This window comes from Globicephala melas, chromosome 15, assembly GCF_963455315.2.
Source record: "Globicephala melas chromosome 15, mGloMel1.2, whole genome shotgun sequence".
NCBI classification, from domain to species: domain Eukaryota; kingdom Metazoa; phylum Chordata; class Mammalia; order Artiodactyla; family Delphinidae; genus Globicephala; species Globicephala melas.
Window position 1 is genome coordinate 73,003,388 of NC_083328.1, and position 27,267 is coordinate 73,030,654.

Below are 27,267 nucleotides of genomic sequence, written 5' to 3' on the forward strand. Positions count from 1 at the left end.
CCCGCATGTGACTGTGAACTTCCAGATCAGGAAAAGAAGGGCTGGAATGGAGATGAGGCAGTGGGAGGAAGAGGGTCACTCTCAACTTGGGGGAAATGTCACTGTACCAGGAAGCCGGGTACCGCAGAGGCCAAGCAAGCGAGGGGCAGGTAACCCTGGGATGGGGTGCTTACCTGCCATCGAGAAAGCTCTGCTGTTCTGAGGGCCTAGCCTCTCTTTTAAACAGAACTGAGGCTCCCACACGGCACACATTCCTGCTTCCGGATCCTCAGCAGCCTCTCCCAGGGGGAGGAGGAAGCAGCACTGCCGACAGGCTAAGAGTCACCACTTACCAGGCTGACCAGCGCGGCCAGGACAGCCTCACCTCCCTGCAATCAGGCAGCCCGAGGCCCGGCGACGTGCCTTCGCGTCCCTGGGCTTTCGGCTCTAATTTACCACCCTCGGCAGACGGCAGCTCGGCTGAGCTGAAAATCTTCAGCGCGAGCACCGAAGAGCCATTTATTTCGCTGATGTGGATAAACACAACAAGCTGCAGTGGTTCTACTCGCTGGAGTGCACATATCAGAAGGCGGGTGGAGGCAGGGGGGTGAAGTTGGGATGGCTTGCATTTTGAAGGTGTTTTGAAATAATTGTTTCCAATTATCTTTAGTTCTGATGTGCCTCTCCCAGAAATGAGAAAACCATCTTCCCACCGTACACACACAAACTCAACCGTCTTCCCACTGTACACACACAAACTCAATCTCCCTCTCCCCTCCCCCTCCCCCTTCTTCTCCCCCTCCCCCTCCCCATCCCTCTCCTCTCTCCTCCCTCCCTCCCTCTCTCTTTCCGCCTCCCTCCACTTTTCTCTCTCTCTCACTCTCCCTCCCTCCCTCCCTCCCTCCCAATAATGCAGAAGTGGTGATTAATGGGCACATTCATATGTAAAAGATAAACTTCCAAACCCTCCAGGCAAGACAGAAATTGCTTCCAACGAGGGAGAAGAGGCTGATTTACAAATGAATTCACTGTTTAGGCCTCAACATCTAGAGGCAATTGCCACCACGTAGCCCTTTCTCCCCGCACCTCCCTCAGCTGGGATGAAGCCCTCTGGAAAAAACGACGACATCTCAACAGGAATTTCCTGGTTCCAGAATGCCAAGCTCTTTCGGTCTTCACAGAGGGGGGGAGGCCGGGCCTAACTCCCTACAAGAAAAACTGCTGCACCCCACCCACCCGTTCAGCAGGTCCAGGCCCAGAAGGCTTGCATCCGACGTTGTGTACATATTTGAGGCCCTGAGAACTCTGCCGAATCACCGCAAAGAAAATGTGGAGAAACCAGTTGCCTTTGGCCTTTACGGCAGCTGGCGGAGGAGCAAGCTCGCAGGAGGCCCTGGTTCTAGTGGCTGAAGCCCCTGCGCATTAGTATCTAGGCTGCAGGGACTCAGCTCAGGTTCTGGAAAGTTCAGGTGCTGGTGGGTGGCTTTCAAATTGCAATGGGGAGTTACAGCATCAGAGGGACAGTGCAAAAACAAAAAGACTGCCAGCAGCAGCTGAAGCAGCAAAGCGGGCTGGAGAAGAAAGGGGGATGAAGAGGCTGCAAGGAAGGCGGCAGATGGAGGAAGAGGTGCTGCCGCTCATAACCAGGCAACGTTCCCCACACGCCCTGGGCGGGGGCCTCTCTAAGAGTCACCTTAACGAAGACTAAGAAAAAGACACCAGGGAAGAAGGGACCGGCGCTCTAGTCGCCTCATGGCCTTTTTTTGAGGAAGCAAAGATGTTCAGGCCCAGAATTACCCTGGTCAAAAGGACGCTTAACGTCACCTGGATACGGAGGTCCCCAAGCTTAAGAGTGCACGGAAGGATGGATTAGCACAGCCCTTGCAACACACCTTAGATGGAAGCCAAAGAGGAGAACTTCAATGTCATCCATAGGGGACTGACATGCAGCCATAAAGTGAAACAGAGAAGGAATCACGTCTTTATTTACTGGCCTGGGGCAAAATTCAAGTGTAAAAAGGCCAGAAATAGAACCTGGGTGAGAGCTGCGTGGGTTCTGGGTTTGCAAAGGCCTGGAGTAACATCCAGGAAATCAGCCAACACTGAACTCCTCTTTGAATTCTTTCTGATCCCTGTCACGTATTTAACTATTTAAGGTATGTTTAAACGACTATGGGGAGAAATGGATGACATCAACAAGATTTATGGGACTCTCACTACACGCCAGGGACCACGTCTGTATCCCCAGCCCCCAGCAAGCAGGAATTCAGCACACCCTCCCACCCCGCCCCCGCATCAATCAGGTGCTTTTAAGGGGCTCAGGTGTCTAGAACGGTGAAAAACAGTTCTCAAGCCGGTCCCCCCCCCCAGGGGACACTTGGCAATGTCTGGAGACACTTCCGGTTGTCACCCGTAGGCAAAGAGAGAGGGGTTGCTCCTGGCATCTACCGGGCAGAGTCCAGGGATGCTGCTAAACACCCCCACGGTGCACGGGAGAAAAGAAACTTCCAGTGAGCTGCCATCAGGTCTACCCTTCTGTCAATACACCACCCACAGAGACGTCTGCAACCATTAAGAGGAAAATAGTGCCTTATGTTTCACCTGGCGGCCCTGACTTCAGATTTCAAAAAGAAGAAAACAATGGGACCAGTCAGTCAACAAATAGTCACCGAACAACTCCTAGACATCTGGGCTCCCGGGGAAGGGCCCTTGCCCGCCGTGGGAGGGCAGCCAGGAACAAATAATAGTAATAACAGCTACCTTTTGTTGACCACTTATCACCTGTGAGACACTGTTCCCGATACAAATGTCAATTGACTTGCTCCTCACCACAGTTCGAGGAGGAGGTAGGACCACAGACTGCTCATTTCACTGACGAGGAAACTGAGGCCCAGAGAGAAACAAGCCCATGAGGAAGTGGCTGGTAAATACAGGATGAATACAGAATTTGTTCAATCTAGAAATACTGAATAAGAAACTGATTACAGATGGACAAAAAGCTGAGCAGGACAAATTCCGGGAATTTGTGAATACACATTAGGGAGAGGGGGAGCCAGGAAAATCTCTCTCCTCTTTCCTTCTCAAACTGGGCTCATGTGATTCACAGCTAACGTTTATTAAGAAGCTACCTTACAAATCCTCCCCAAAATCCCACGACGTAAGGATGGGGTTTTGTTCCTGTTTTGGCCACATCGCGTGGCATGCAGAACTTCCCCGACCGGGGATCGAACCCGTGCCCCCTGCAGTGGAAGCGTGGAGTCTTAACCACTGGACCACCAGGGAAGTCCAAGGACGGTGTTTTTGTACCGATTTCATAGGTGAGGCTCAGAGAGGCAAAATCTTCTGTGGCCTTGAGGCATGCAGGTCAAAGCAGCATGCTGGGGGCTCCATCACAGCTGGGTCCCACTCCAAAGCCCTCCAAACCAGTCAAGTGACTTCCCTGAGTTCCAGGATGCCACCTTGTAATTCTCCATCACTAAGGGCATGTTTGGTGCCGGCCACTGTCAACACCATGCTGTCGTTCAGGGTGTGGGCTCTGGAGCCAAGCCACCAGCTCTGAATCCAAGCCCTGTCATCTGCTGCTGTGTGTTCTTCGGCAAGTTACTTAGCCTCTCTGTGCCTCAGTCAATTCAGCTGTAACTCTTAGAGCTGTAACTGACTTTAAAGGGCTGTTAAGAATAAAGGAGGCAATGCACTCACAGTGAACAGCTCATCAAAGCACCACCAGTTATAACTGGTAGGTAATTCTCCTTTAGGGGAAGGAGGCACCAGGGCAGAGAAAAGACATTAACCCAGAAATCTCAAACCAGTTTCCCCAAATCATTATGCATCTTCACCCCGATTTGCGCCCGATCGGCCCTTCTCAACCGGCTTCTGAAAGGGGTTCACTGATGGGAAATACAAACTTTCACAGTAAGTCCTCCCAGGCTGGCACAAGTTCAACCCAAGCCAGCCTCAAAATCCCCTCAAGGCTTAGGATTTCCTCCCAGATCAAAGCAGAAGCACCAGGTGGCGGCCCACGGACCCAGCCCTACCCTTGCTGATTGACCTTCCACCCCAGGACGCCTCCTAATGCCCTCTCCTCCCTACTCAAACGAGGCTCAGGAAGCCCGGGAGAGAGGAGGCCTCAGAATCCCCATAATCTGCAACGTGCGTGAAGAATGCTGAACCCGGCAGGGTCAGGACGGAGGCATGGAAGTGCCTACGTGGTATCTGGCACATAGCAAGCGCTCTGCAGAGAGCTGTTCCTCCCCTGCCCACCCTCACTTCTGCCTGTTCCCGTTCAGTCCACCCTTCACAGTTGCCACCTTGATCCAAGCCCCGGGACTATTCACTTGCCCTTGCTAGCAGCCTTCTTCAAACCTAAATAAAATAAGTAGTCCCCTACTTAAAACCTGAGAGGACTTCCCTGGTGGTTCAGTGGCTAATACTCTGTGCTCCCAAGGCAGGGGGCCCAGGTTCGACCCCCGCTCAGGGAACTAGATCCCACATGCTGCAACTAAAGATCCCGCATGCTACAACGAAGATCCTGCGTGCTGCAACTAAGACCCAGTGCAGCTAGCTAAATAAATAATAATTAATTAATTTTAAAAACCCGCCAAGGGGCTTACTGTAGACACCCAGCATCTTATCAGTATCTACCATGCCTCCAGGGATCTGGCCCCGCCCACCTTTTCTCCTCCTTTCACTCAACCCTAACCACAAACAGCCTCTAACGAGCCAAGTTCATTTGTCCTTGCTGACTCTTCCATCTAGAACATGCTGTATGCCCGACTTTCCCATAGTTGACAACTTCAACTTTTGGCTTAAATGTCACTTCCCCAGAGAAGCCTTCCATGGCCACCCCAAATCTCCAGCCCTCTTACGGTATCATCTTAAAGTAGGTTTCTTTCCCCCTTCATTGTGGTCGTCTCCAGCTGAAAATTGTTGCGACTTATTTTCTTTTTTGCTGGTTCGTTTGTTCATTGGGTCTCCTCCAGCATGGGACCTTGATCTCAGTTTTTCTGACTGTCTTTGCTGTAGCCCAATGCCTGACACACAGTCTGGCTCAGAGGCAGCCCCCAAAGAGACCTCTGATCAGCTAAATGAGAGTGTGATCACTGGAAAATCCAGTTTGTCCTCCCAGGTCTAAGAATTTGTCCCAGCAAACCAAGACGGGCAAACCAAGACAGCCGTAGGGTCGTGACGTGGACAGGGAAGATTACACAAAAGGGAGCCTGGCCGTTCCAGGGTCAGCAAGAAACTAGAGGAGGAAACTGCCTTTTCAACAGGTACTCAGCCATCCTCGTTTCTGGCCTAAAGAGCCCATTTCCCCCAAAGTAGGCGATTAAGTGAGGATTTATATCCTGAATGTGATGGGGCCTTGCAGCTAAACGCAATTACTGAGAAACCAAAGGGGGAAAACTCAGGAGAGGGTTTTCTCAGGCCACTCATTTCCTAACTCTCTTCCCCAGTCTTCTTGGGGAGAGCTACTGTTGCAGAATGATTTAGCGTTAGAAAAGAGGAATGACTTTCTCCAGGGAAAACACTCTCCCCACTGGGAGACCCCCTACTGTGATGACCATTTAACCAAACCTTTTAGTCCAGATTCTTTGCCCTTTTTTTTTTTTTAAGTTTTAAGTTTTGGGGTTTTTTAAAATTCTTTAGCAACACAACTTTATTTATTTATTTATTATTTGGTTGCGCCGGGTCTTAGTTGCAGCAGGCAGGCTCCTCAGTTGTGGCATGCAAACTCTTAGTTGCAGCATGCATGTGGGATCTCGTTCCCTGACCAGGAATCGAAACCCAGGCCTCCTGCATTGGGAGCGCAGAGTCTTACCCACTGCGCCACCAGGGAAGTCCGCATCTTTGCCCTTTTTCTTATCAGACCTTTTTAAGGCTGGGGTTCTCTTTGCCACACCTCCCTTAATGCTTGCCCGGATCGCCCAGCGCTGCCGCAGCAGGATAAAGCAAGAGGCCCATCACGCAGGTACTTATCCATGTGAAGCCAGCAATATGGGTTCAGCCTCAAAAAGGGAAAGTAAAAAATGGCTTTTCAAGTTCATCTTCCCTCCGTCCCACTCAAAAGGCGAGCGTCGAGAGAAATTAAATCTGCTCTTTCCTGTCTCCATCCTTGTTCCCTCAGGCTTCTCAGAGGGAAGCATCTCACCAGGCTTGAGAGTCTAGAACTGAAAGATATCTGTCAAGCAACTCTCAGCAACTACTAGTATATCTGGTCCCAACCCAAGAAATAGCAGCCTGGTTTGAAAGACGGTCCCCACATTCCTGTACGGTGATGCGGAGTTACTAGAGGCTGGTTAAGGAGGTGAAAGACAAAACCAGGTCAGCCTTATTAGGAAGAGGGCCCGAGTAACAGCCGATGAGATGAACCAGCGATCTAGAAGGGAAGCATGTGCCCGGAAATCATCTAGGAACACTGACAGCCATGGCCTGGTCCGGAGGTGGCCCACTGAAGGACCCCAGACTGAATCCAGTCCACCCACAGCTGGGTAATTCTTTTAAAATTTAAGTTAGGGCTTCCCTGGTGGTGCAGTGGTTAAGAATCCGCCTGCCAATGCAGGGGACACGGGTTCGATCCCTGGTCCGGGAGGATGCCACATGCCACGGAGCAACTGGGCCTGTGCGCCACAACTATTGAGCCTGCACTCTAGAGCCCATGAGCCACAATTGCTGAGCCCATGAGCCACAACTACTGAGCCCACACACCACAACTACTGAAGCCTGTGCACCTAGAGCCCGTGCTCCGCAGCAAGAGAGGCCACTGCAATGAGAAGCCTGCGCACCACAACGAAGAGTAGCCCCTGCTCGCCGCAACCAGAGAAAGCCCGCGCACAGCAACAAAGACCCAACAGAGCCAAAAATAAAAATAAATAAATTTATTTAAAAATAATAATAGGGCTTCCCTGGTGGTGCAGTGGTTGAGAGTCCGCCTGCCGATGCAGGGTACACGGGTTCGTGCCCCGGTTCGGGAAGATCCCAAATGCCGCGGAGCGGCTAGGCCCATGAGCCATGGCCACTGAGCCTGCGCGTCCGGAGCCTGTGCTCTGCAACGGGAGAGGCCACAACAGTGAGAGGCCCGCGTACCGCAAAAATAATAATAATTACTAATTAATTAATTAAATTTAAGTTAGTTGTTAATATTTAAAAATTAGGAGAAACTGTATCTGGAAATCCAGATCACTAGCTTCTCTTAAACAAACAAAAAAAAATCAAGATCCAGGCACACAAGGTCCCCATTTCCACATAGTACATCCTCCAGGCTGTTTCCCCCACCCTTAGGATGGAACATGAAATTCCCCATTTGCCAAGGTTTCCATCATTCTTAACTGTCAAGATAATTAAACCTTGAAAACCCCTTCAAGGCAGAGTAAAGCATAGAAGGGCACGAGGGTAAACAGAGGGATAACAGATAAAGGATACTTTGCTAGAATGGCCAAGATCTAGACAGTTCAAGCCCAACATGGTATATACGTTTGTTTATATTTTTCTGAGAGAGAGGGGAAAAGTATATCAAACTGTTAACATAGGTTACCTGGCAGAGAATTTTTAGCCTTTTTTTGCATACTTTGTTTAGTTTGTTGCCAGGAGATGCACTGATTTTATCATTTGAAAGGAAAATCCAATAAACCATTTTCTTCCCTTAATTAGTTTCTATTTCTTGGGAGAGAGTCTTTATTCAAAAAGCATTTACTGAGCAGCTACTTACCAATCACTTGCCTCACGTTAAAAAGGTCAGAGAGACCTGGTCCCCTTACCAGTTTAGGCGAGGAGACACACAGGGAAATGAATTCGACAGCAGAACATTTTGAAGGCTGGGGAGAGGGCTGCCCAGCACATTCTGGGTTATTTTCCCCCAGCCAATGTGCCAAGATGCCAAAGGGCCCGGCAGAAAGGAGGTTCAGTGTGGCCTGGATAAGAAATGCCAACTTGGGAAGATGGGAAGATAGCTGTGTTCTCTCTTTACATAACTTTTCAAAGAAAGAGCAGGCCCAGGAGAATCTAATCACGTGAAACTTAAGACACCAATACAGTAATTTTTTGAGCATGTTCTATGCTGTGCCAATCCGTGGCTAGGTGTTTCCACCTACTGCATCCAGCATGACATATTAATATATGAACGCTGTAGTGCAGTGCTGTCCAAAAGAACTTTCTAGAATGATGGCAGCATTCTGTATCTGTGCTGTCTAATATCTGTGCAGCCTCTGGGCACTTGCAAAGTGGCTAGTGCAACTGAGGAAGGCATTTTTTTTTTAATTACTGTCAATTAAAACAGCCACATACTGCTAGTGGCTACCTTATCAGACAAGCATAGCTATAGAAGCTCAGTATATAACAGACAAGGGAGGAAGCCTAGCAGGCAAGGAGCACCCTTCAGAATCCTCCACCCACCCCTACCGGAGGGATCTTCAAGGCGTAATGATTTGCTGTCCAGAAATGTGTACGTGGACTTGCCACCTTTAGCCTAGCTTGGAAATACTCAGACCTCTAGGATGCATGAGAATGTCTGATCAGAGCTGATTACTGTCCTTTCCTGGGCAATTTAAGGGACTTTCCGGGTGATTACTGTTTTGTTTTGTTTGGCAATGCCACGCAGCTTGCAGGATCTTAGTTCCCCAACCAGGGATTGAACCCCAAGCCCTCGGCAGTGAAAGCGCGGAGTCCTAACCACTGGACCACCAGGGAATTCCCCCGGGGCGATTTCAACTTTGGAAGCTAAAGAACTCCACTGTAGGAGGTATAAATGAAGGTTCTGAAAGAGGGGAGCCTGGATCCCCAAGGATGTGGAGAAGCCAGGGGGAAGGCAGGTCCTCAGGGAGAAAAGCCTGGAAGGATCTACAAAGGTGCGACCCGGCGAGGAGCAGGAAGGAACCTGGCACATCACAGGACCAACATGCGGGCCCGGCAGGCTGAACAGGAGGGCAGCTTCTGCCAGGAAGGACAGATGGAGCAGGGGCTTGAATCTCTGCTCAGGACTGGGGTCGTCTTCAGGAGCCACTGGCAACGCAAAGCAGGCGAGCAAAACAATCGCACTTGTGTTTGGGAAAAGGGCCCATCACAAATGGTCTTAGGGACGTCCCCGGTGGTCCAGTGGCTGCGACTCCACGCTCCCAATGCAGGGGGCCCAGGTTCCAGCCCTGGTCAGGTAACTGGATCCTGCATGCCAAAACTAAAGATCCCACATGCCGCAACTAAGACCCGGCGCAGCCAAATAATTAATTTTTTTTAAAGTGGTCTTAATACCGGGGGAAGGAAAGAAATCAGAGGGAAGGGGGCCATTTCAAAGAGTACTGTGTCCCTGAGTCGGGGGGGGGGGGGAGACAGACAAGCCAACAATCGTTTCAGAGAGCAGACATTTGAGCTTGGGTAATTACTTCCACGCACCAATGATGCTGGAAACAGAGCCATCCGCTCTGGCTGAAAGGCTACTTTTACATCCTTCTCCAGGAGAAAAGTTCTGTCCGGACTTCCCTGGTGGCACAGTGGTTAGGGGACACGAGTTCGATCCCTGGTCCAGGAAGATCCCACATGCCACAGAGCAACTAAGCCCACGCACCACAACTACTGAGCCTGCGCTCTAGAGCTCGCGAGCCACAACTACTGAGCCCGTCTGCCACAGCTACTGAAGCCCGCGCGCCTAGGGCCCATGCTCCGTAACAAGAGAAGCCACCACAATGAGAAGCCCACGCACCACAACAAAGAGTAGCCCCCACTCACCGCAACTACAGAAAGCCCGCGCGCAGCAACAGACACAGAGCAGCCAAAAATAAAATTAATTTTTTTAAAAAGTTCTGTCCATCTGGTAGACAAAGTCAAATCATTCACTCGTTCATTCAAAAGACGTATTTATTGTGCACCAACTAGAACAGGCACAGTGGTAGTAAAAGGGGCACAGGAGAAAATGAGATGTGCAGAAACAAAAGGCAGGACCCACCCTCATTTGTAGCCTTCGCATCCAGGGGGGTAGGAGGTTAGGAGAGAAAGGAGAGAGGAGTATCTTCCTTTTTAGGACCTGGAAGGTCAGTGTGGCTGGAGTGGAGAGAAGGGGGGCCCTGGAGGCAGGAGGCTGGAAAGGCTTGCCCGCACATGAGAATTTTAGGACTTTGATCTTCATCCTAAAACCAAAAGCAAGCCCCTAAGAGTTTAAAGTAGGAGGTAGTAGCCGGAAGAGAGATTCCTTTTAGAAAGATCAGGAGGTGGGGTGGAGAGAGATGAGAGACCAATTAAAAGACTACTGCAGGGGCTTCCCTGGTGGCACAGTGGTTAAGAATCCACCTGCTAATGCCGGGGACACGGGTTCAAGCCCTGGTCCGGGAAGATGCCGCAGAGCAACTAAGCCCGTGCGCCACAACTACTAAGCCTGTGCTCTAGAGTCCGCAAGCCACAACTACTGGAGCCCATGCGCCTAGAGCCCGTACGGCACAACAAGAGAAGTCACCTCAATGAGAAGCCCGCGCACCACAACGAAGAGTGGCCCCCGCTCGCCGCAACTAGAGAAAGCCCGCGCACAGCAACAAAGACCCAATGCAGCCAAAAATAAAAATAAATAAAATAAATAAATTTATTTTTAAAAAAAGACTACTGCAGTTCACTGGTGATAACCTGAAGAAGAGTGATGTTTACAATATATTATTTTAAGTAAACAACACAAAAAGGCAAAGGACAGAAGAATCCAGGATCAGTCACACATCCCTGGCCTAGCCAACTGGCAGAGTCCTGGCTTATTGATCATAGTGGAGAAGCAGGTGCTCTGTGGGGGGGGGGGGGGGGGCGGGGGGTAGGGAGCAGGAGGGAAGGTGGACAGTGAAATCGGTTTTGGACACGTTGAGTCTGAGACACCCATGAACAACAGGCAGGGCAGTCAGGTGGGCAGCTGGCCTTCTGCATCATGACTCAGAGAAATCCAGGCTGGAATTAAAATATTTGTGACTCATAAAGCCACAGCTGTGGGCAAGATCACCCAGGAAAAGAACGTGCTGGGCAAGGTGAGTACTTTCAGCAACTCCCACATTTAATGGAGAAGAGAAGGAGCCAGGGAAATCGAAGGAAAAACACTGGAAGCGACAGTTTCCAGGAGAAAAATGATCAGCAAGAAAAATAATCCAATGCCTCTGTGAGATCAAGACACGGGAGTACTGACACCATCCACTGGAGTCTACAGGAAGCCCAGTGATAACTGTTAACATGGAGGGTCTGGGTGGAGCTGGCAGGACAAAGCAGGAGGTGAGGAAACCAAGACGTGAGTACAGACACTCCTCTTAAGAAGTTTGGCTTTGAAGGGGCCAGAAATAGCAGAACTGCTAATAGGAAAGACGCAAGGTCAAGAGAGGAAATGTGGAAGAGACCTGAGTATGTTCACAGCAGTCTGTACAGGGAACTTCCCGGGCGGTCCAGTGGTTAAGACTCTGCGCTTCCACTGCAGGGGGCCACGGGTTCGATCCCTGGTTGGGGAGCTAAGATCCCACATGCTGCACAGCACGGCCAAAAAACTATTAAAAAATAAAATAAACAAATAAAAATAAAAACAAATGTCTGTACATTCCTCCAAAGGTTAAACACAAGGCTAACGCCCATGACTCCACAACCCCACTCCTAGGTCTACACCCAAGAGAAATGAACGTACATCCACACAAAAACTCATTCACGAACGTTCACAGCACTGTTCTCCGTAATAGCCAAGAAGAGGAAACAACTCAAACGTCCATCAACAGATGAATGGATAAAACAAAACATGACAATGGAATAGCCCGATGGAACATTATTCATCCATAAAAAGGAATCAGGTGATGTGTGCTACAACGTGGATGAGCCTTAAGAACATTATTCTACGTGAAAGAAGTCAGACACAGAAGTTCACGTACTGAATGATCCCATTTACGTGAAATGTTCAAGATAAGCAAATCCAGAGAGAGAGAGAGTAGACTAGTGGTTGTCAGGGTAAAGGGGCAATGAATGGGGAGTGACTGTTAAATGTTCTAAAATTGACCGTGGTGATCACTGCGCGATTCTGTGAACGGATTAAAAACCATGTTACTGGGAATTCCACGGCGATCCAGTGGTTCGGACTCCACGCTCCCACACAAGGGCACAGGTTCTATCCCTAAGATCCTGCAGGCCGCACGGCATGGCCAAAAAAATAAACGCATAAAATTTTAAAAATAAAAATAAAAACGTTACTGTTGGGACTTCCCTGGTGGCATAGTGGTTAAAACTCCGCGCTCCCAATGCAGGAGGCACGGGTTCGATCCCTGGTCAGGGAACTAGATCCCACATGTCGCAACTAAGACTTCCCATGCCACAACTAAGGAACCCACGTGCGGCAACTAAGACCCGGCGGAACCAAATAAATAAATAAACAAATAATATTTTTTAAAAACACATAAAGATGATCAACATTTTTAAAAAAAACAAACATGTCACTGTTCACTTTGAAATGCTGGATCTCTGGGCTCCAGGAAAACTGGAAACAGGTGGAGGGAATGTGGAGGGGAAGGGACAGGAGCACGGGGAGGGCCTGGAATATGTAATACTGCGCACACCCCCACCGTGAGATGTGGCCTTGCCAAACTCTCTCCCCTCAAGCCAACAGTAAAGGGGCCCCCATCAGTGGAGCAAAATGAAATAACTACTCTTGGAAACTTTCAGGCAAAAAAAAAAAAAAAGTGCCAGGATCTCTAAAAGGCCTCAGACCTAGAAAGTTAACTCTGGAGGCATTTGGAGGAGGAAAAAGAAGAGGCGGTTCTTTTGAAACTATGGTTGAAAACGGTCCATTGTAGATCACAGTCTTCCGGAGTAACAGTAGTCACATAAACATGTAACGTGGGGTCACGCTTCAAAACTGGGGCAAACGCAAGGCTTTCCACAAGTAAACCACAAAGATAAATTGCACGGATGTGCCGACAGGATTCCGTGAACAGACGCACGGATGCTAGGCTGGCGAAGAGAAAGTAGAAGGTTTCTCATTTGGAAAGCCGTAGCCAACATCCTCAGAGTTCCGCGATATTTTAGACCTTGTTGGGAGAGGAACAATCTGGTAGTTATCTAACTCGCAAATCAATTCCTTCCATTGCACAGTACGTGGATGGTACTTCCTGGGCTGGAGATGTAGAAGAGCCAAAACAGAGTTAAAAATACTGATGCTCATTTTTGAAAAGAAAAATTCTCAGCACTTCCGTATCGCGCTGTGATTTAAGAGTGTTTACGGTTTTATTTTCTTAAACAGTTTGCTTGGGGGGAAAAAATGATAGAAGGTCTCTATCTCATAGCCGTCCTCATAAACAATCCCTTGGTGAAACAGTCTTAATTTACATACAACAGTGAGAAGGAGGATCCTGTACTAATTGAGGTCTGGGGCTGGTTAGCAAATTGCTGTAATTGTATATCCTCCAGCATCCTGTCTCGGAAAACATCCATACCCAGGCAAATCTCAGCAAGAATGATACTGTTCAAGATTTTAATATCCTGGGCTTCCGCTGCATCTGTGCATGGTTTCCAAGTGGCTCGTTCCCTTGTGCGGGTGACATTACACAGACATTTTTAAAAATGGTTTCAGCTCTGGCAGCCTGGCATCCATACACCACAATCATTACTGCAAAATGCACACACAGCAGGATCGAGATGCAAGCAGCCCAAACAGGGGAGCCTTTGTACGGAGATGTGAGCTCCCAGCGTCCATCATTTTTCAGACTTTAAGTCCCTGGCCTTGGAGGAGCTTGTTCTGACCTCCTGCATCGTGTGGCCAAAATCCTGCAATGAACAGTGCTGTGTCCAGTCTCACGCAGAGAAAGCAAACCCACAACCCTCCACCACTTGTGGCCCAGAGATGTGTTTTGTTGGGTTCATGCATGGTCTTTCAGGAACTGGGCTATACGGATCACGTTGCTAAACCAGGCGTTTTTACAGGGGCAAAAAAATAACTCCCAGGTGGTGACACCCAGTGAGCCATATTCCTGCTCCAGCTCGGCAGCCGTCAAATGGAGGCACCCTCCCCCTTTAGGACAGATACTCTCCAACTCACCAAAGGCCCCAGCACCCCTGGATGCCAGCTACACTCACTGGTCCACCTGCAGGCCCCTGCAGACATCTCACCTGGGATCGCTGGGGTAGAGCTCATGACCGAGTACAAAGGTTTAAAATCAGAGATAAAACCTGACCCCAGTTCTCCACTTTGGCACTTCATGAATCTCTCTCAGCCTCAGTTTCCGGAACTATACAATGGGAATAAAAACACCTGTCACACAGCGTTATTATGAGAATCGAATGAAGTAATTCGCATGTAATACCTGGCCCCTAGTAAGTACTCAGAAAACACCAGCGAGGCCAACACACTTGGCACCTAGACGGTGTTTCTGAGCTTTGCTTGAGCATCTTTCAGCAGATCATTACCCCCAGACACAAATGTCAACCTGACATCTTGGAAGTGTCAGAGCTTTGTCTCCCGAGAGCTAAAACGCTCCGGTAAATGTCAAGGCTGGCGTTATGGCAATGCCTGGCCTGGGAATTACTCAGTTAATAAGTGAGTATGTGTCAGGTGTAAGAGGGTGTACAAATTGAAATTTAGTTAGAGAACCTGAAAGGTCGCACAAACTAGGCGTAGGAACAGAATTAGAGAACTCTGCGCCAATAATTGTCAGAGTTTCTAAGTTTCTCAAGTATAGTACAGTTCGGGGCCTCTTCTCCACCCACAAGCAGGGAATGATGTTGCCAGTTTCCCAAGAAGCCTGGTGGTCACCTCATCCTCTTTTGAGGATTACCTCTTTCCCAGTGGGGGCAACGTTGGGGGGGTCCAGATGTCTAGATACCGGCCCTTCCCCAGCCAAAGGGCAGAAACATGACACTAGGTAAGGGACTCTCCCTAGGGACTTTGCCCTATTGACCCTGAAGAGGCTGCATACTGCTCCGCTCCCCAGAGCAGCCCTGGGCCTCCACCCATTCCCTCAAGCCCATGAGCCAACCGACCACCTTCCAGTCCATCCCCTTCCTGCTCCAATTAACCAGAACCGGATTCCGTTGCTCACAACCAAAGAACCCTGATGAGACGGTACCAGGTGGGAGCTGAAGCACTGAATGTCCCAAAGCATGAGAAAAGCAGGCTAGAGAAACAAGTCTGTGTTCACAGAGCCCTCACCATCACAACGCGGATTTTGAATAATCAGGACTGAAAGAGAAATAAGCCTTCACCCCAGCTTTTGCTCACTGGTCACATTTGGACCAGGCTGACCTCAGCTCTCAGAACCCCAGCCACGCCGTAGCATAACTCCAGGCCTTTCTTTGCTTATGCGATTTCCTCACCTAACCGGAGAGGTTCTATCAGAAAGGTTCGCAGGACACAGGAGCAGCTAGTCACCTGGCCATACGGTGACCCTAGAGGATAGGAACTCACCTCCACACAAAGAAAGCCATCCAACACAATCCCTGGGGAGAGAGAGGAAGGTCTCCCTCGAAACCAGGTGACGCCATCCCCCTCACGATTCCCCACCAGAACAGGGGCTCCAAAGGCCCTGAGAAAATCAGTCCAAAAGGCTGCCGACCGGATTTCTTTAAACGCCTCAGCGGACAGGATGCCGGTTCCGAACCTGCCTGCTGGGGTGCCCTGCTCAATTTTTTTTTTACTGATTTGCAGTATTATGTTAGTTTTAGGTGTATAGCATGGCGATTCAGTGTTTTTGTAGATTATACTCCAGTAAGTTATTACAAAATAATGACTGCAATTCCCTGTGCTGTACAATATATCCCTATTGCTTATCTATTGTATTTTACCCATAGGAGTTTGTATCTCTTAATCCCATACCCCTACCTTGCGCCCTCCCTGCTTCCATCTCCCCACTGAAAATCACTAGTTTGTTTTCTATATCTGTGAGCCTATTTCTTTTGCTATATACATTCAGTTGTTTTATTTTTTTAGACTCCACATGTAAGTGGTATCATGCAGTAATTGTCTTTGACTTATCTCACCAAGCCTAATATTCTCTAGGTCCATCCGTGTTGCTGCAAATGGCAGAATTTCATTGTTTTTTATAGCTGAGCAATATTCCACTGTGTGTGTGTGTGCGTACGTATACACATATATCTTCTTTAACCCTTCATCTGCTGATGGACACGGGTTGCTTCCATGTCTTAGGTATCGTAAATAGTGCTGCTACAAACATTGGGGTGCACGTGTCTTTCCAAATTACTTTTCTTTTTTTCATATATATACAACCAGGAGTGGAACTGCTATAACATGGTAGTTCTATTTTTAGTTTTTTGAGGGACCTCCATACTGTTTTCCGTAGTGGCTGCACCAATTTACCTTCCCACCAACAGTGCACAGGGGTTCCCTTTTCTCCACATCCTCACCAACACTCATTATTTGTAGACTTTTTGATGATAGCCATTCAGACAGGTGTGAGGTGATATCTCACTGTTGTTCTGATTTGCACTTCTCTGATGATTAGCAATGTTGAGCATATTTCCAGGTGCCTGTTGGCCATCTGTATGTCTTCTTTGGGAAAATGTCTATTCAGGTCTTCGGCCCGTTTTTTGATTGGGTTGTTTGTTTTTTTGATATTCAGTTATATAAACTTTATATATTTTGGATTATACAATTCTTCATTAACTACCTCCATGCCCTCTTCCTGGAGGCTGGAAGCAGGGAAAGAAGCAGAACTTGGTGAGTAGGGTTTCCACCTGATAGGCTTATCAACACGAGCTCATCCCTGCTCAACTGATTCTAATCGTGGCTAACATTTCTGAGCACTCGCCATGTCCCAGCACTGTTCTGGGTGCTTTGCACATGTGAGCAAGTTTAATCTCAACCATAATCCTCCATTTTTATCATCTCCATGTACAAGGGGAAACTGCACCACAAATACAGCTAGGCAGAGGGCAGGCAGAATGCAAACCCAGGGAGTCTGACTCCAGAAGCCAGGTTTTCTTTTTTTTTTTTTTTTCGGTACACGGGCCTCTCACTGTTGCGGCCTCTCCCGTTGCGGAGCACAGGCTCCAGACACGCAGGCTCAGCGGCCGTGGCCCATGGGCCCAGCTGCTCCGCGGCATGTGGGATCACCTCAGCAGCAATGAGCACATCCAGTACCCAGATCTTGGTTTCTAAGGCCATTCTCCAATAACAACCAGGGGCCTCGGGGAAAATATACAAGATGAGCCTAGAGCATCCTGCAGTGCCAGAAATTAAGAAAGTGTTCAATCAATCAGTCAACCGACAATGACGTCAAAGGGACACAGGAGCCGACTGAAAGTGCTCCCAGTGGCCAAAGCTAGAACCATTTGAGCAACAAAATAAGTAATACAAAACCCAAAGTATGAAACAGTTGAGTCCTTGCTGATATAAATAAATGAACAAATAAATGGGAGAAACAAGACAAATCTCCCATATAGAACAACATGAAATAATTTATGTACATACTCTGGCCTTCGGAAGCTGGAGCATGGCTTCCCACACTTCGTAAGTGTGGGCCGGGCACCGTGACTTCCTTCCAAAGAGGAAGGGGAGAAACCTGACAAACGCTCCCTTGGCCAAGTGATCAAGGTCAACACCACCAGTGATAAATCATGTTCATAATATATACCCTTGATATGATGTGATGGAAACGGCCCTTTAAGGTCTTCCTCTCAAAAACCCGTAATTCCGGCCTACTCGAATCCAACCATGAGAAAAACATCAGAACATAAACATCAGAAAAACATAAACCCGAAATGAGGGTCATCCTACAAAATACCTGAGCAGTTTTCCTCCAAACTAGGAAGGCCATGGAAAACAAGGGAAGTCTAACAAACTGGCACAGCCACGAGGATTCTAAGGAGACACGACAGCTAAATGTCATGTGGGCTCCTGGGTGGGGTGCTGGAAGGGAAAAGGGATCTTAGTGGAAAAACTACGGAAACCTGAACAAAGCATCCACTTTAGTTGGTAGTAACACACCGATTCATTAACTGTGACAAATGGACCAGACCAATGTATGGTGTTAACACAGGGCAAAAACTGTAACTCTGTGTGTGTAACTATGTGTGTGTGCGTCGGGGGGCGGGGGTATGGGAACACTCTGCACTAGCGTCACAACTTACCTGGAAATCTAAATCTAAAACTGCTCTCAAATTAGAAGTTTATTTTTAAAAACATAACAGAAAACGATGGAATGGCTCCTGTGGACAGGGTGGCCACTGAAGGCCTCCCTCAGGAGCTGACGTCTGAGAAGCAGCTGAGACGAGAACCAGACAGCAGGACCCAGGGCGGCGTTCTCGGCAAAGGGCCCCCAGGAGAGGACGGAGGGGAGGGAGGCTGGGGAGCTCAAGTGGGGTCAGGTGCACAGAGTGTCTGTCACAAGGTAAACAAAAGTGAAGGAAGCTGAAGGGGTAAGGCCAAGGCAGGTTGGTCACCGTCACTTCAGACTGGAGCCTGAGGGCGCTGGAAGGTCAGTGGAAGGACTCAGCAAGATGAGATGTACCTGATGGGAGTGTTTTTCCAAGATCGCCCTGCCTGCTGTCGGGAGAGGATGCGGTGGGGCGGATAAGGGATTATGATGACCCCAGAGTGGTCACACCTCGGACGGCCCAGACACAGAAGGTGAAGGGCTAGGAGCACCTGGGGGTCTGAAAGAAGACAAGAAGCGGGGTCTCCACGCTCAAGGGGAAGAGAAGAGGGGTCTCCACACGCAGAGAAAAGGGCCTGAGCTGAACAGGCCTCCTGCTCTGGCTGACGGTCCCCGATTCTGACCCTTTTGGAGAAGTCTCCACAACGGGGCTCCAGGGCCTTCCAGGCACCGAGGGCTCAGGAAAGAAGCACCTCCTTGGAGTCCGAGCCTCGGTTCAGTTCGAGCCCATCCTGCACTTTCTACCTGGGAGACATTACCACTCGGAGCCTCGGTTTCCTCAACGGCAAAATGGGAACACCACCTCCCATCTCTTGCCAGGTAAGAAAAGGCTCCTGGACCCTACAAGCACAGCCTTCATAAATCCCAGAGCAAGTATTACCTTTACAAGAGTAAGCCCAAGGTGGAAGGAATCTTAGAATCTCATCTGACAGCCCATTTTACAGATAAGAAAACAGGGGCAGAACCAGAACATGGCCAAGTGAGCAGCAGAGCAAGGACCGCGAGCCCGGCTCCCAGCTCTCGTTCTCTGGGCTCCCTTCTCCACACTCAATTCTGACCCCAAAGTGGGGGGACTGAGACAGCCTTCCCCATCAGCAACTGTCTCCAAACACCTCTTTTCAGACTCCCCTGTGGCTCTCCTCACCATCAGAGGTGCTGCGGGCCCAGCCTGGGCAGGGGGGTGGGGGTGGGGGTCTGGTGAAGGGGAGCAGCCCTCCGACTGCCCCCCCCCGCACCCCAGGCACCGACCACCCACCCAGACAGCCTGGCCTGTCCACCTGAGGGGCCTCCCCTCCTCTCTGAACCAGGCCCAGGCCCCCATCAGGCAAGTCAGGCAGCAACAACGGCCAGCCCCTGCTTCCCAGGTCACCACCATGCCACCACTCTCTGACCCTCGTCTTTGCCCACAGCGACACGCTGTCTTATCAAAATCCTCAAAAAGCTCTTGGGCTGGATTGGAGTCTTTCTGGCCGAGTCTGTACTCACCCTGTGTCTAGTCCTTCCCGCCTCCCCCCCAAACCCCAGGACAGGTACTCAGCGACTTGTTGAAAGAATACCACCGAGGTACAACAACTAAGTTTGGAGATGAGCATTTTCATCAACCAAAGAGGTGAGAAATGTTCCTGCAGCTCATTTCTAAAAGCACCCTGAAGGCAAAATGTGAATAACTGCCTCCTTGTGGGAAACCTCGCGAAATCTCACACAGACCAATCAAAAAGTACCAATGACTCAATTAGAAGATCCCTGAGGAGCTCTAACACAGGATTCTGAATAGAAGCACATACCATGTTTACTCTGATTTGCACAATTCTGTCCTACGCGCAAACACTGGCCCCAGCATTCCACCTTTAATCTAACGTTTCCCTTTAATCTCTAACCAAGACCAACGTTTACCAAGGAAGTGGGTCACCTTCGTTCCACCCCTGCGTTTCCAAAGAGGCCTGTTACTGAAATCAGAAACCCAGCAGCGGCTGGAGACTCCAGTTGCTTCTAGAACATGCTTTATTTAAATTGATTCCCGAAAGTCACCCTGCAGAGAGCTAGCCAGCCGCCCTCCGTCATGACACTCACATGTAAAATTTACTGTCGGGACAATTTCCGACAGGTTGGAACACCGACACAGACACGCCAAGGGAAAGCAAATCAAAAGATTTCTGTATAAATGAGGTTCACTCATCAAAGGTGCCAACCTCTCAAAATCGGAGGAGTGTTAGAGCCTCGTCTCGTAAGCCACACTTCACTGCACTGGAACAACAAGAAAAAGAAATTCCAATTTCCTCCTGTGCCCTGGATAGATAATCCGAGATTTTTACTTACCTTTGGAGCGAGTAGAGATATCCATGCCCTCCACCACCTCCTGTTCTGTTTTTATTTCCTCTTCAGCCAAGCTGAAACAGAGCAAATTACGTTCACGTTTAGGTAGACTGAGAATTTGCCCCATGGGGGCGGTTATTTAGAAGTTCTAACAGCAAACCCACATTTTTCAGACAATCTTCCAAGGGTAGGGGGAAAGGAACCCACACCTTGATATCAAACAAAGTGTTAAGAGTCCTATAGGAGTGTTTTTAAACACTAGCTTGTTCTTGAAGTCAAATTACTATTCCAGTTGTCATGCTATTGGAAGATGCAAAAGGCTTTTTTAAGACACACAATTACCATCTACCCCCATGGACCAATGAAACCCCAGCCTTCAAGTAAATCAGTTTCTCATTGTTAACACCGGGCTCAGGTTGGAGGTGGTTTTCGGGGTACCTGGAGTTCAGATCTCTGAATTCTGCAAGGCAAAGAGTATTTTCCCAGACCTCCTGGCTAAATCTTACTATTTCCCGACGAGGCAGGAACATGAAAAAATATATAGGTTAAGCTACAAAGTAAAAAATATGCTCAGGCTAGAAGCAAAAGGCCTGGTCTCAAAACATTCAAACCAGCAGCACTTAGCCCAGGAATTAGGATTGGGGTCTCCACACTCCCAACCCCTGGGATACTTCCTCCCTGTAGCAGGCATGGCTTAGAGAAAGCATTCAGCACTCTTTTGAGCTGTGACTAATTACCCCCACCACAAAAGTGGAATGAGGAAGGATTATTTAAAAGACAGGATGAGAGTTGGGGGTTGGGATAAGAAGCAGGGAAAGCAGGGCCCTCCGCTGGGCCAGCCACCAGAATCTTCTCTCGCTCTCTCGGCTGGAACTCCCCGCTGAACAGGGTACAGGCCATTCCCTATCTTCCCCACGGACATACACACACCTCTCAGGCCAAGCCAGGAAAAGTTCTGCTTTTCTAAGTGCCAACAGTTTGAGGTGCTGGAACTTTCCAGGCATTAGGCTGACGACGAAGTGATAAGAACCTGAGCAATTATTCTAGATGCAATTCCATCGGACTGTGGTTCAACAAGAAGAAATGGGTGCATCTCCAACTGAGATGGCTGAAATCTTCCACCTGGAAGACTCAAAAACCAGGACAGGGGGGACGCTGCATAAGGCAGGAAGGATTAGAATGTCCCTTCTGTGTTTCGTGGTCTGGGACTGTGACTAGACAAAAGGTAAGTCCCAAAAGTCCTGGAACCTCAGGGTCAGATGGAGCTGCATTTAGGAGAATTCCGTATTTGATGCGACTAGATAGAAAGGAAGAGATGAGAGCTGAGAATTAAGTTAGAAGAACTTAAAGGCCTCCAACTTCACTGGTCCCAGCAGAGAGAAGAAACAGAAAGGCAGTGTGCTTTTAAATCAGAATGTTAACACATTTAGGTCTCTGATATTGAACCCCGTTGACAATTTCATCCACACTGCCTTTGTAGAGAAAGCCTGGGACACAAATCACCAAAGAAACAACAGACATGTTGTCACAAATGGTTTTCATCAGAAGACATTGCTTCTGAAATTTAAACATGTCGCTAACGTGCACTAATACAACCGTGATTTGTGGCAGGTGATTTCAGCACTGATACTTTTTACTCCAACTTAAGAGGCAAACAAGCTCAACTCAGAAACACACCCTGCCTGCAACTTACCCAGACAGTCCAAATGGATACCGCTGATGGTTTTTTGCTTGGGGTGACTGGAAATAAATTTTAACAGAAAGTCCCATGCAGCCCCTTCAAAGAGGGGGAGATGGTCAGCTTCAAAAGAACAAACAGCAACCCTGATCTTTCCAGCAACTAGAATTCTGCTCCCCTCTCTAGCATGAAGTATGTGAAACCCTAAACTTCTTGAAACCGATCCCATATTTTGAGTGATGGAGAAAACGCTAATCTGGGATCCAACCAAAATGTTTGGTAGTGAAAAGAAACAATTATGCATTACAGACTCCCCCAAACCCACTTGAAGGATTTCTGCAGCGCTGAAAACATTCAAAGGTGTATAGATCATGGAGTTGGGCTGCATTCAAGAGAACAATTATTTGGCTTGTAACAGCCTGGAGGAGGCTGAATACTTCAGGCAGGAAAGCTGCTGAGAGGCTAAGAAAATGCAAACTAGCGATGGGGTGGCTATATGCTGCTCAGTTTAAGATAATTCTGGAGCAGAAAAGAAGGAAAAGAAAGTTAAGCTGTTTTATCTTTCCAAGTATTACAAAGCGGGCACCATAATCACCTAACTTTAGCAATAGCACCACCAGGATTTAGCCAAGGATTTGAAGGACAACAATTTCAGAAAACCCATCTTTTTCACAGATCAGCAAGCCACCCTTTCAAAGGGAACCCATGCATGCACATGCATGCACACATACATACACACACACACACACACACACACAATAACTTGTATTTGACTAAAGGAAATTGCAATGTCTATGCATCTAGAGGAAAAAAATTTTTTAAAACTTCATTTACAAAAGCAAAGACCAGAATGCAAAATTAGTCATTTTGAATAGCCACATCTAAAGGGACTTCCTTTTTTCTACACCACTGATCTCATTTTTTTTCTTTTCTGGTTTAGTGTTAAGTACTAGTATGTTATTAAGGGGAAAAAAAAAACTATGAATATTACATCAAAAGTGGTGGTGAGAAAAGATTTGTACCTGTCTGAATGCCCCACAGATCTTGGTCAATTTAGGTTAAGAACTGTTCAGTCATTTGGAGGGAAAAAAAAAAACAGTCAAATAATAATTGTTAAAAAGAAAAAGCAGCTGCGTCTGAAGAAAAGACTTTGAACTCTCCTCATTAACACATTAAAGTCTATTAGAAAATACACAGCATTTTTCCTTCCATATCTGCTAGCTTCCAGCAACCCCAATTATTTAAATCCAAAACAATGGAACAAGCAGCCCTTGTTTCAAACTGACATTACTTTTTTTTTTTTTTAAGGTCAGCTGGGGAGGCTGGGGCCCGCTAAAGGAAAGGATAAAATTAGCTAAAAAATCTCACCCCAACAGGACAATACACCATCTACTAGTTGTATACGTTGTATGTTCCCACCACCCGGTCACCTCTTGCACTCACGGGTTCCCCTAAGTCACTTGCCCCTGGATTTCACAAACTGATACATTTCAGGCAATTAAAGAAGAAATAACAGGCACCCGCCTGCACATACAACCAAGACCATCCCATCACGTCCCAGAAAGAAGAAAAGATTTCTCCCCCAATGCCTGAGCAAGAAAACCTCTGCTTACTTCTTCACCTGCATGCACTGGAAAAGAGCAATTAAAAGTTGCAGATGAACTGCACCTCCAGGATGTTTTAAGCCTTCTGATTTTTAATTCTGAAGACTCAAGGCTGGTCCGTAAATTCCCAGGAATCCCATCCCCTCAACACTTCCAGGAGAGAGAGAAAAGAGAAAACATCTAGTTTGGACACAAAACTGCCTGGAAACACAATGCCCAGATATTTCTTTTCCCCAAGTGCCCCTACTTGACTGTTAACCAAGAATATCTAACCCCTCTAGAATATATAACCAGCATGCACAAGAGTCTGGGTCTACAGCTGAGGATGATCACACAGCAATTCAAGAATCATGCAATCGTTCAAAAGGACTTTCCCTTCAGCTTTTTACTTTCATTCAAAATACCAAAGTGGTCCAGGCTGTAAGAAATATTTCATCCCCAAGACACAAACATCTTTCCTCTTCTAGATCACAAAATAGTGAACATTAAAATCAAAACACCATGCTGCCCTAAATCTGCAATTAATTTCTTTAAAAATTGGGGGGAGGGGAGGGAATGGTTAGCAGCTTTATATAAGCACTCACCTAAAACAGGCAGAGTCATCGGTAGCTAAGCTATTTATGCAGGATTCTTAAAATGGCGTCTGGCAACACTGCCTCATTCCTGTATTGAAGCTAAAATGGTAGCAGTTTGTTCAATAGCTGTAGCTCTTGCTTAAGCAGCCCTGCTAGTTTCAAAGCCACCTTCCTAAATATCAGAACTAGGAAAAGCTCAACCAAAGGACACCAACAACCCAACGTTAAGAAGCTGGAAAAAAAAAAATCTGCAGTGACAGGGGGAGTTTGTTAAGTCACAGGTTCCTAAGGAAAACCCTTCCCTTTCAGATCCTGAGCCGTCAACGTGAGGCTCTAAAATGAGGCCCCCTTGCCCTCGAATTAGGTGGGTGGAAGGTGAGGAATTAGGCAGCCCTGTGGCATAAAGTGCAGACAGACAGACAGGTGTCTGTGCAAACAACCAAACTGTTAAAAGGGTGCAGGCTGGGGGGGGGGGGGGTAGGAAGCCCATTCCCCCTTTCTAGTAGATGAGAAACCAGCTCTGCATCCCTACCAAAGAGTAGCCAGGGAAAATGAAAAGTGCTTCCAGGGCAGCAGGCATCTGAAGGGCTGCACCCCAGCCTGAGGCCAAAGTCAAATAAAAAGGCTGTTTAATAAGCCTGAAAACGGCCACCAAGCACCCAGCCAGTCCTAAGACAGTTAACCTCAAGGAAAGATAATCCGAGTCTGCAGAGAAGAAACAACAGGAAAACGTCGCCCTCAGCCAAGGCGCAGGATACTCACAAATTAGATTTTTGTCCACCCCCAACAGAGCCCTCAAAATTAACCATGGGTTTGGCAAAACCCGCTTTCACAGGCCAAGCTAAGAGCCTCATAGTGGATAATGTAATTTACTGTTACAGGTCTGCGCATGGCCTCAGAACTCTCCTGGTGCTGCGGGTGGAGAGTTTCAAGGTGACTGTGAGCTTCAGGAGAGAAAGGAGGGCAGAGTGCCCAAGGCTGCACCAGGGCAAGGACGGGCGTCTGGCTCCCGGCCGGCCGGTAGGTAGGTAATCTTGATGACGAGGGACAGGCTGGCAGCCCAGCTTGCTGCAGTGCTGAAATGGCTCCTGCCTGCTTGTTTATCAGTAAGCAGAGTGGGGTGGAGGGGGAAGGGCGTCCATAGCCTTAGCAACCTGAAGCCAAGGGTGAATCCTTCCTTGTTTCTGCCTTTGAGATCAAGAGCAGGGCTGCTACACAGATTCCCTTCCTCCTCCTCGGCTGTGCGGTGGCCAAGGCACTTTTGCACGTATCTTTCTTTTCAGGGTCAAACCAGAGGCAAAGCCAGACCTAGGGCTTCCCAGCTGAAAAATGTTTGTGGCCTCTGCCCAGGAGAGAGAAGGGGGGGAAAAGGAGGCAAAAGAAACAAAGAGATCACACACGTGAAGTGGCTGGACTTTGGAAAAAAAGAAAAACCTACCTTTGCCTTCAGGGTTTTCTGGGCTGCTGTCACCCCCTCCCCTTTTTGAAATGGTGACTCATTCCCCCCCCCTCCTATTTAAGACCTGAAGCCATTTCCCCACTGTTCTCCCGGGGAAAGAAAAGGGGGAATGTTTTGTTTAAAAGAAAAGGGGTAACAAGAAAGAAAGAAAGGAAAAGAAAAAAAAAAGCTATTGTTTTCATCCCTAATTTATAATCCAGGAGGCCCCATTGTTTCTTTCCTTCTGACTCAAATCTTTGAGCTGTTAATTATAAAAGTAACTGGACTCAGCTCCAGAAGGCAAACCACGTTCCTGAGCAGCAATTAGAAAAACTCTGTAGAAAGTTTACTGAGTGATTATATATAATTAATTCCTAGTTACAGCCGGAACACTGACCATTTTCTGGCGCTAATAAAAGCAGTTCCTCCTGCTGCCCCACAGGAATGCCACTTAATTTCCCAAAGCAGAAAGTGAATCCATCCTGGAGGGGCTTCAAGGGAAAAAAAAAAAAAAAAAGGAGAGGAATCAAAAGCTCCAGTGTGTCTGCGTTTGTTCCTTGCAGCTGTGCATCCTCTTTGGGGGCTGAAGAGGCAGAAGGAAAAAGGAAAACAGCCCAATTCTGTTCCTCCCTCTGCAATTTACAAACGTGGCAGAGAGAGGACCATCTACCTTGATGTAAAAAAAAGGGGGGGAGGGGAGATGCCCTAGGCATGGAACGTAGGGAGAGCTTCAGCTCCACGGATGTGCTTTTCCTAAAAGGAACAAAGATGGTAGAAATTTCCAGAAGGCCCGCTCTCGGTCCAGCCACTGCAATTGTCAATCTGTAACCTTTCCTCCAAGTCTATTGGTTCAAAAGCTGGAGAGAGAAACCCCATTGGGCTGCACCGTGAGCCTGCACTGCTGTCCCTAGCTAGTCCTGCTGCAATGCAGACATTTATTTTTTTTCCCCCTGAGTGAAACTGGAAAACAATGCTACCTTGAGAGCCATTAACTTTTACAGACTCATGTTTGGTGGTGCCCCCAGGACCACAGGCAAGTGGCTGGCTTGCTCCAGGGCTGAGAACTTGCTGGGGCTGCACATGTGAAAACAGATCTTGGCTTTGCAAACCTGTGGGAGCCATTTTAATGCAAGCTTTTGGAGGACAAATGCCTTGCCCTTAGGTTTCCTTCCAGCCCAACAAATGCACCATTATGCAAACACTGACAGCACCAAAGCAGGAGTCTTGTGATTAGATATTGCTTCCAAGGAGGCCACAAGAACCTCAATATGTAATTTCCATTTACAGCCAGGAGATAAGAACAAAGAAACAAAGCTAAGCCTCTGAACTTTCTTGTGTGGGGTAGTAGCAGGCAAGCAGCTCAGTTCTAAGTATGTTACATCATTAACGGCCTGTCCTTTTACTCTAAGAAGCTGGCCTGTCTTGCAAAGACTTCTCAGCTTAGAATTGGGTACATTCCTCATTATTAAATGAGCCCTTTTTCCAATTGGTTCTCAAAGGTGGGTTGCTGGACACCAGTTTAAAAGAAGAAAGATTATTGACTCCATCAAGTTGGCATAACACAGCAACCGAATATACTTCCAGCATTTACAGT

General features: G+C 48.1%; 1 protein-coding gene across 23 annotated transcripts in view; it reads right to left on the minus strand.

Annotated features, from left to right (window-relative positions):
• ZMYND8 (zinc finger MYND-type containing 8) overlaps window positions 1–27,267 on the minus strand; it is a 125,390-nt gene that overhangs the window by 95,949 nt on the left and 2,174 nt on the right. For 10 of the 23 annotated variants that reach the window (XM_030848748.2, XM_030848760.3, XM_030848763.3 and 7 more), the window contains exon 2: window positions 20,382–20,452. In XM_030848748.2, the coding sequence (XP_030704608.2) occupies window positions 20,382–20,452 (71 nt within the window). Of the gene's footprint in view, window positions 1–332; window positions 508–20,381; window positions 20,453–22,071; window positions 22,096–23,078; window positions 23,112–24,244; window positions 24,940–24,997; window positions 25,219–27,267 lie in introns of those variants that run through there. The other 13 variants (XM_060284165.2, XM_060284164.2, XM_030848753.3 and 10 more) reach the window with 9 other exon arrangements.